Raw genomic sequence first — 10,313 nt, 5'->3', positions numbered from 1 at the left:
ATATATATATATATATATAAAATATATTAAAGTAGCTAGAAACTAATTATACTTTATGTTAAAATGGCTATTAAATCGAACCTCGAATCCAAACAGACATGACTGATCACCAACAAAAATGCTTCCTCAGACGGGAGGCGAAAAAAAATGAGTTCGTGTAGTAGCTGACGTAAGAATGGCGCCTTGAAATTGACTAATTGCAAGGTGTGCGTGGTAATAGCTAACTAATTGCGCATTTCGCGAGAAAAGGAGAAAGCAATGTAGAAATGTGAAGGTTTCGTGTACGAGCCCTCCTGGGTATTAGCTCGTTTTCGTGTTGATTTCCCACAAGATATAATGTACGATTAATTATCCTCAGAGTATCTCAAAGAAGAAATTATATCGGCCTTGAGGAACCGTTGCCCCTCGATTGGCATCGAGCAACAATATACAATATTAATTTATGAAGAGAGACGAGCGAGGTCGAATCCATCATCCAAGTGTGTCCTCTCATCGCATAACCTCGACTTTTAACGATTTTTAGCCTGATTTCCGGTAACGCCTGTTTGAATTGCAAAATGCTGAAATAACAACCAAATTCGTAACTCGACCTTTCCCTTTTACGCGGAAGAAGAACGTGCATCATAGCTGTGCGACACGTTCGCGCTAAAGAATGCAAAGTCTTATAAGATACAATACACAATCCATTATTTTTCGCATTCCCATAATGAGGCGCCTACACGCGTAGGTATCTTTGATCATGGAGTCGGAAAGATGTCGAAGAAGCTGCGGGTTGAATTTTTTGTAAAAAGAGAACGTCCCACTGAAATAGCGATGCAACGATGAACCAACTCGATCGATTATGACACGTCATATATCTATTATGCATTCGACGAGTAAATTTATGAGGAATTAAATTAAATGGGCCCCACACATTGCATCACTTTGGAATTATTAGTATCAATCTATAAAATAGTAAATAATTGCGCACTGTCCGCGCCAATTCCCTAATTGTTGTTATTTATTTATTAATTAAATTTGTTATCTCGAGAATTTCATTATAAAATTTCGTTACTCTTTAAATAATATCTGGTAGAACATCTTTTCGCTACTTGGAATCCACCTTTTTGCACGCACTCCAGATTTTGATACGAACAACTGCAAATCCCGCGTGATAAAAGAACGAGGATTTTTTCATAATGTAAAAACTATTGTAATTCTAATTAAAATTATTCGCATTTCTAATAAAAAAAATACGGAAATAATATTGTTTCAATTTATGTACCTTCTTAAATTATATCATTTTATCTTATTTAATTGTTTAATATACTGTAAAAATCTATAAACATATACTTAGTAAGCGAAAATGAATTAAAATAAATTTTAATTCATTTGAATCTATGCGAATTTCAATAGCACTCATGGTCCATTGTTACTTTCCTTAGATTCCATTAAATTGAAAAACTGCATTTCCTTTTCAAAATTTCGAATTGAGCATTCACGATGCATTCAAAGAGCTGAATTTTTGTTTTAATTAAAAAATATAAAAATGTGCTCATGCAATTCTTATAAATAACTAAAAATGCATTAGGATTCAAAAGGATTTAACGTTCACTTTAATGTTCACGAATGAATACATCTGAAAATCTGAATCTATTTCTCTCAATTCAATCTCCTTTACTGGGAAGAAGACTTATAATAGATATGTGCTACTGTACATTTATAGAGAACCATAAATATATGCACAATCATACATTTTTGCATGAAAATTAATTACGAAAACAATCAGTGATAACGTGCGATACAACGCAAAGAATTAACACTTTCTGATCGATAAAAATTATGAATCAGTGTGGTGAAATTTTTGGCAAAAAAACGGAGACTGTTTTTGCAGCTGTTTGCCTAAAAATAACTTCGAAACGATTTTAAATCGCACGATTATGTCGTGATACACTCTCGCAGTGTATTTAATTAAGTTCAAATTACGATTGCCACATAATTTTGTAAAGGTTACTTCGGTACTGCAGCTTAACCGCCTACGCAAGGCCGCCTTACGATCTTTATTATCAGATTATTCGAGAAATTACCGGTGTTATTTTTACACAGAGTACCTTTTTTTATCACGAAAAATTTGGCGCGTGGGCTCTGATGTAATTCATGAGTCATTATTGTAACCGTTTAACGGGTCGAAAGTCGACGGCTGTCACGGTGCAACGTCACGTTTTTATCTGTACAGGATATTCAGTAAACGATTTTACATCACGAAGACACATGTTCCTCGTGAAATTTGAGGTAACCGAAACTTCCTTAGCGAAAGTCCCAAATTGCAAATACGCATTGAAAAACCACGTTGGTTGTGATCAATTTAATCAGATTTCCAAATCATCTTCAATCCAAACTCGATCTTGATTTACTCTATGCAAAACTTGCCAAATCTAGTTTGCATTTATCTTGTCAATCCATTCTATGCATCTTTACGAGACTGACAGATCCAAAAAAAAATAGTCATGGATTTCAACTAATTTTTTTTCTCCTTTTCTCAAACTTAATAAACTTTAATGTATTCGAGACTGAAGATGTATAATATTTGCCTCGATATTTTAGTCAGAAAGTTCACAAAGTTTTATACACGCGTTTTACGAATTCTTGAGGCGAGAACACTCTAAATTTCTTGCAGTAAAATCTCACAAGAAAGTGAAAATACAACCACTCTTCACTTCTTGAAAAAGAGAAATAATTTTAGAGTGAGAGATAATTTCATTGCTTTGAAGTATAAAAATTCATTCTAAAAAGAGTGAAAATTGTTTCACTCTTTTTCAAAAAGTGAAATATTTTCACTTTCTTGGAGATTTCACTGCAAGAAATTTAGAGTAAAGGCGAGTTTTCGAGAACGTACGTAAAATGAAATAAATAGCGCTTTCCAAAGTATATGACCCTCATGAATATTTCAGATGTATCGAAATGATTTTTCGTTATTTGTCGACGTATATTCGCATGTATATTCATACAGGAGGACACTTCAAAATTAGTCTCATCGACGAGATTACCTAATCCGACTTGTGTCCGAACAACCTACGAACGCGTTGTAAAAAAATTGATCAATTACGGAGAAGATGATGGAATGGTACAAAAAAGTTAATATTTGGCGCGAATAAATCAAGCTTTTGGAATTCAGGCCAATTCAAGGCTCCAAAGATTCATTCCAGGTCGCTATCCCACATTCGCCTCATTTAATTCATACTATTTATATTCATCTCAAAATTTATAAATTACAAAAAAACTCTACATGAAAAGAACGATTTTGCTGACGTACTTAAAAATTTAACTAAATACAGATTTGAAAATAATTTGTATGGGATACCATCAAAATAATCATGCAGGAATCTCAAGTATGATGCTATTCTAACAATCAATTTGAGCATCTCTCTCTCTCTCTTACATAATTATTTTAATGATCCAACAAAATTATTTTCAGATCTGTATCTAAAATTCTCCGATACTTCAGCAAAACTACCTTTTCCAGTACGATATATTCGCCTACGGATTTTATTTATTGACATTTAAAATTAGCATCTTCAAACAATTTTGATATACAGAAGCGCAGAGGGTGGGCAGACCCTTGAAATGGGTTTCGTGTCGTGAAACTCTTTTTTACGTTCTCTCCCATAAATCTGACGCGTGATTTTTGCGTTCACGTTAAATTATTCGTGCTGCGAAAGAGATAGACGAAAGGCAAATAGATAATCTCCTCCGTCGTAAACAGTAACCAATAAATAAATAGCAAAGTGATTTGAAAAATATGAAAATTTATTGTAGTTCCAATTATGCCTGTCGGATCGTCTTCAACTAGCCATCAATATATCAAACAACATTCCATTCGGCTCGGACGCGTCCGTTAAGAGACATAAAATTGTCCATTTCTAATCTACAGAAATTAGAATGCCCAAGAGAGATCACAAGCCTTCCTTAATACTTTTTGAATTTCGTATGCGGAAGAAGTGGGACTCGTTTCCTTAGAGTATTTTTGGGCACTCTGTTCATATACGCGCTCCCTTATGGTGGTCATTAATTTTTATTGATGAAACGCATTAATCTCAGCGTACGTTTTTTTCCTCGCTGCCGAGTACGCTGTTATTGCAAGTTGCAGTCGAGAAAATATTATTGATTAATTGGAGAGTCGTTGGTTATGTGGGCCATATTTAATTGTAATTTATCTCGAAAAGGGACTCTCGTCTTCCGTCTTTCGAAAACATCACGCGATCGACCGGAGAAAGGAAGCGGAGGATACTTAACGTTAAATCTCTAACGTCCTACATCCGACATTAATTTTGGAGCAGACCGATATCTACGGTGAGCGGACGACTTTTCATCGCCAATGATAATATAATCTTGCATTACAAGAAAATTCAAGAAATGCGGATGTTTTCGCTTCATTTTTCAAGAAACTTAAATTTTATTTATAGAGAGTGTGCAAGTTCTTATGTTTGTGTTAACGAACTGGAGATTGAGATTGAATTTAACTAATCAGAAGAAAGAAAATTAACGTCAATTTTAATAAACTTTGCTTCGATTGGTCAAATCCAATCTTAATCCTAATCTCAATCTCTAGTTTGTTTTGATTCTTGTTGTTTTTTGATACGAACATTATAAATTATCCATTACAATCTGCACTCAGCATACTACAATCAGCGATCTTCCTATCCTTTCAACATTCAATTATTTTAACAAAATATAAAGCTTAAAGTAAGTTCTGTATGTATGCACTAAGCTAACATAATAACTTGACTTGGAATTAATTGAACCACTTTCGGTTATTCAAGAAAATTGTAAATTTGATTTGCTGATATTGCAAACTTCATCCAAACAAACAGGATGATTATTCTCTTGCACTAATAACAGTGAGAATTGATATTACTCTTCCTATTCCTTGTTATATATTATCAATTATTCCTTATGAAAGTAAAAGCATTTTTGCAAATTGAGTAAACGCAGATTGAATAAATGCTCAGTTGACATCAACTAAAAATAACATACAATAATATCTATGTTATAATTTCGCACTCAATAACATCATGTTACATTTATGTTATTGAGTGCGAAATTATAATTAACTTAGACGTAACGTTACTTTTAATTGGTGTTGTTTAACTGGATGAAAGAGTGCAGATTGAAAAAATACCGGAACACGATTCGGTACAATCTCGACAGACTTCGCTGCGAACAATACTTCACTCGCGGACAATTAAAACGCGACAGTTTGACGCGCAGGTGTACCAAGAAGGTGTTCTTTTGATGTCCACAGCATCCGGAGTGTCGAGCTTGTCGAAACGTTTACGGGTTTCGGTACTTGGATACTTCAAGTATCCTCACGATGATTGTGCGGCCTAGCAGGATAGGCGGCGCGATAAGTGCGACGAAGCGTGAGTTACTCTTGCACACCCTCGTGCTCGGCAAACAAATCGACTGCGTGTACTTACTTAATGTGTATCCTCCCGCGGAGTATACGTGTGTAACGCGCGTGTTGCTTAAAAGAAAGTCAATATAACTGACGCTGGTTTCATATCCCTTCTTCTCTTATACCATCCTCCGGATCTGGCCAGTACCCCCCTACCATTTTGGTGTGCGGATCGCCGCTGTCCTTCGATATCCTATGCCGGTCAACACATCACATTGATTCCTCTCTCGGTCTCCATCCGAGATACCTCACCAATTTTATTCCCGCCACTCTCGTCCACGGCTGCAGACTTCTGCGGACGAGACGGACGCGCGCCGACATTATCCACGCGTGTCGAATGTTTCCACGGGGTGACGAATGCTCGTCTGATGAACGAAACTCTTCACTCTAAAAATAAAAAAAAAAAGAGGATAAGAGCACTTTATGCATATCGAATTACAATCGAATACAATAGTATTTTCAAGCACCGAAATTGAAACTCATATATAATAATAATAATAGTAAGAATATGATGATGACATAATAATGTAATATGATATGTTATTGTATAATAATTTAAATGTCTCGTTTATACACAACGCAGATGTATAGCTTGTTATCTGTATGCGAATTCCTGAATTGCGCTTCATCAAAAAACACTTTCTTTTTCATCAATCGCAACGTGAAAATTATTCCTACGTCGATATTACCGTTAAGGAAAAGTCGTTTCACTGATCGGCGATAAATATCACGCCAAACAACTCACGTCCATCATGTCTGATTATGTCCTGTCTTTGCGCTCATCTGGCGCATTTTCCTAAACGCTGTATCTCGCAAGTGTATGCGCAGATAAGTATTTCGCGAATCGAGATTTCTTCTCGGTGTGACGTAACTATTATTACGTTTTTTTACATATGCTAGATAATGATGATGATGTACAATAATTTTTATTAACAATTCTAATAATAATAAAAAGTGAAAATAATTATGACATTGACCTATGTCTACACGTTCTACCATAATGACCGAGTCCACTGATTCATGCAAATTTTCCTGTGACGAATCGAATTGTAAGAATGATGAGTCAGTTATCGATCACTATATTTTATATCATGCGATTGAAAATTCTAGATATTATATATTCAAAATACTTCGAGAATGTCTTTGACCAAACCTATTTGAGACACTCTATAACTCGCGCTAGATCTCAAAATGGAATTTTCTCTATTTGTAATTTGAATTAAATATACATTGCATTTTTATTTTATATATTTTTTAATATCTATATATTTTATATAGTGTGCATTAATGTGCAGCTTAATATATATATTTTATATATCATGTATTTATGTATTTGTAACAAACCACATTGTAATTGTTTTTTTTTTAAGTAATCTAATTTCAAGAAAGATTAGGATATTTTGATTTATAATAAAAACGTTTTTCAAAAATCTAACTTCTTATTTTACTTGAATTAATTTAATCTTAACTGAGTTAATTTTTATTCATTCAAGTTTTAACGAAATTAAATTAGCCCTGTTTTACCTTTATTAATTAAATATAATTTAGAGCTGTTTTACTTTTATTAATTAAATGCGACTGATCTCATCAACTCTAATTAATCTAATCGATTGATTAAATGTTAACCATGATTGATCAATTCTGCTGAATAGCAAATGCGATCGGTCAGTTCCAATGTAACAATCGGTCGATTAATTGTTAATCGGAGTTGAGACCGGCCCTTACACACATACAGTTTACAATATAAACAAATAATTTATGAGACATCGACATCTCACATATACTATTGCTATATATAAAAGAATTAAATGCTGAGATGGCTATTTGATTAATTCCGCAGTGTATAAGATTACTTATCTGAGCGAGAGAAGTGTCAGATTATTTTCAGCCGATCTATCGAGAGATTTCGATCGCAACAATAACATTATCATCATAAAAAATCGTCATTTTATAAGTTGTAAGTTATAAATATCATGTTAGGAGTTTAAAAAAAATGGAAGGATGGATTTCGCGGTCATAGCGGGTATCCAAATGACCCATGCAGGATCTGGAATAAAACAGCGTTGCAAAAAAGATAAAAGAAAAAAAGAATGAGACCAAATATAAATATGTACACGTAGGCGGACGTCAGAATAATCAGGGATGCCATTTCACAGACGCTTACGGCATGCTATACGTCATGTGAAGGGGATAAACTGGCAAACGGTGATGACGGCGATGGTAAACGCCAACACTATGTCACGTAACATACAACATACACTAAAGCCTATGTCTATACGCATCAGAGATTAAAGATTGCGAATTGAATTATTATCGTTTTTCGATGAAATATCTAATTTTTCGTTTCGTTTTCTATTTCTGTCTTTCTAAATAACTATTCTCATTAGCAGGTATATTATTAATTTCAATCTATAATAATAATCTATAATAATTCAAATCTAACTTCAACTTCAACGGGAAATTAATTATTTTTTCTTCTGTTTCAGGGTTTTTTTCGAATTTGGATTCCGGCTTCATCCCAATTAGTTTCCAAACGAGTCTCGCATGGCAATCAAACTTAAAGGTCCTCTACGTAGAAATCGAAGACGGTCGTGAAATCTTAAGTCGTAAGAAACTGACTAATTCTAATAGAGTATTCTCCTTATATTTGATTGTGATTGGTTGGTTTCCTACGATTTAAGACTCCACGACTGTCTATGACTTTTATGTAGAGAACCCTTTATCCATCGGTAATCCTGCTTATTGAAGTAAGTTATATCAGTTAAATTTTTTTCTTCTTGTTTATTTTTAGTGATCTCCGGATAAGTCTCCGGCTTTCTTTTCTAACTTCAGCTCATCCGTCAGAAAATTATCTTTTTTTTTCTTCTGTCAGGATATCTTGATATTTTGGAATTTATTCCTATTGAATAAAATATGTTTCATTAAAATGATATAAATTCTGGTCAATCTTAATTTCATTAGTAAAGTCGGTATAGGGTTTGAATTTATCTTCCGATCCAATCTCATTTTGTTGTTAAGTCGGTAACATGTTATTCATCACCGCTCATTTTATTATTCTCTTCGCTACTATAAGCACTATTGAATTGATTATAATCGTTTCTTGCCTTTTCCCTTGTTGATTAATGGATTCCAACCATTAGACTTCTTTTTCCGCTGTTACTGAGGACTTTTCCTTTTTTTTTCATTTTTGATGGCAAAGTTTTAAGTAATTTTTCTGTATCATTCTCGGATGAAAAATTGTCATCATCATCCACTTGCAGTACGTTATTTCTTGCTCTGCTTCAATTTCTTCTTCTTCGCTTTTCCGACGGAATCGTATTTTGCTTGAACGTTTTCTTCGTCTTCTTCTGACTCTATTCCTGTTATATTTGGTTTCAGTCTAGATTGATAGTTTAGTCGCAATTGTTGTGAGTTATAAACTTTATATGGTCCGTCAAAAACTATATGTATCTTACGAGTCATACATGTATGTCTACTATTGTCTGATTGTTTGTGTACTTTAATCCATACTAAGTCTTCATTTTGACATTCATTCTTTAAATGTTCAGTAGCCAATAAAATAATTCACAGAGCATCTGAAGATAAATTTAAGAAGTCTTAAATATAAGGCTCGACTATGGATACGGAGATAAGAGTTGAGGAGAATTTATGTTACATTGGTAACGCACGAAGTGATTTATGCAAAAATCGAAGAATCGTATAGCAAAAAATACTAGAAAAAAGTCGAAAGGTGATCAGACAAAATGAACAAGTTTAAATATTTCCGGAAATACCACTAAACTCTTTTGATATATTTATAATAATTCTACGATAAGATATTGATATAATGATATCTTCGCTCTTAAAGTAGCTTTAAAAGGTCACTTTTATTTTAAAATAAATTTGAAAATTATATAATTGTGAGGAACAGAAAATGTACTTTTTATTCTTTTTTCTCTTCTCTTTTTCCTTTTTACTTTTACTTTTTTCTTTTTTATTATTTGTTTAACATTAATATTTTTTTGTGTCAAATATAAGATTCGTCAATTTTTTATCACATGCATTTAGTTCATTATAAGAAATAATTTAAAATAAGTTTTAAATCTATACAAATGCAAAATTTCTAAAAATAGTCATTTTTCATCTAAAAATATAGATATATATTGATACATTTTTTAAATTATATATTGTACTCTCAATATTACATCAAGCAAAAAAAAGGAAAAAGAAATTAAAGATTTAATATAACTTTAATTTTCCTATAATGAACACATCATGAATAAACTATATAATTAGTGTATTATATAATGAGATACATACATAATATATGGCAAGGTATGTACAAAACTTATAGATGATAAATTAAATCGTGACGATTGTTACATACATCTATTGCATTGTAGATTCAGTCCTTCAATTGTGAGAAAAGACAAAAATATGTAGTTGTATATCACAAGGTATTTTGAAGATCCTAAATATAACTAGAAATTATACGTAATTTTATATCACACAAGACTATGATCATATATGCACATTAAATTTTACTACACTGAAAAACTTTCTCCACATCCACATGTCCCTTTAATATTTGGATTATTGAATATAAATTCGGAGCTTAATTTGTTTTCGGTATAATCCATTTCTGTTCCGAGAAGAGATAGCTGTGCCTTGCGATCAATGAATATACAAACACCATCCTGAATCACCTCCTCGTCAAGCTTAGATTTTTCTTTTGCATAATCTAGGGTATAACTCAAGCCATTGCATCCTCGTTGCCGTACTCCAACCTTCAGACCAATCTACAAATTAAACATTAATTCTTACATTACATATTCTTAATTCTAGTATATATTCTTAAAGCTCGAAGAACTCGTTATAAATCTTTATGTGTCCTAATTAT

General features: G+C 32.9%; 2 protein-coding genes across 2 annotated transcripts in view; both read right to left on the bottom strand.

Annotated features, from left to right (window-relative positions):
• LOC108750847 overlaps nucleotides 1-5,603 on the bottom strand; it is a 20,255-nt gene extending 14,652 nt beyond the window's left edge. The window contains exon 1 of the mRNA XM_018490658.1: nucleotides 5,457-5,603. The gene's annotated coding sequence lies outside the window, so the exon portion shown is untranslated. The remainder of the gene's footprint in view (nucleotides 1-5,456) is intronic.
• A 4,151-nt stretch (nucleotides 5,604-9,754) lies between these two features.
• LOC108750514 (iron-sulfur cluster assembly 1 homolog, mitochondrial) overlaps nucleotides 9,755-10,313 on the bottom strand; it is a 1,383-nt gene continuing 824 nt past the window's right edge. The window contains exon 3 of the mRNA XM_018489993.1: nucleotides 9,755-10,212. Coding sequence (XP_018345495.1) covers nucleotides 9,958-10,212 — 255 coding nt within the window. The 3' untranslated portion in view covers nucleotides 9,755-9,957. The remainder of the gene's footprint in view (nucleotides 10,213-10,313) is intronic.

The sequence above is a fragment of the Trachymyrmex septentrionalis genome, unplaced genomic scaffold (genome assembly GCF_001594115.1).
Source record: "Trachymyrmex septentrionalis isolate Tsep2-gDNA-1 unplaced genomic scaffold, Tsep1.0 scaffold37, whole genome shotgun sequence".
Taxonomy (NCBI): domain Eukaryota; kingdom Metazoa; phylum Arthropoda; class Insecta; order Hymenoptera; family Formicidae; genus Trachymyrmex; species Trachymyrmex septentrionalis.
This window is presented reverse-complemented; position numbering and strand designations above follow the sequence as displayed.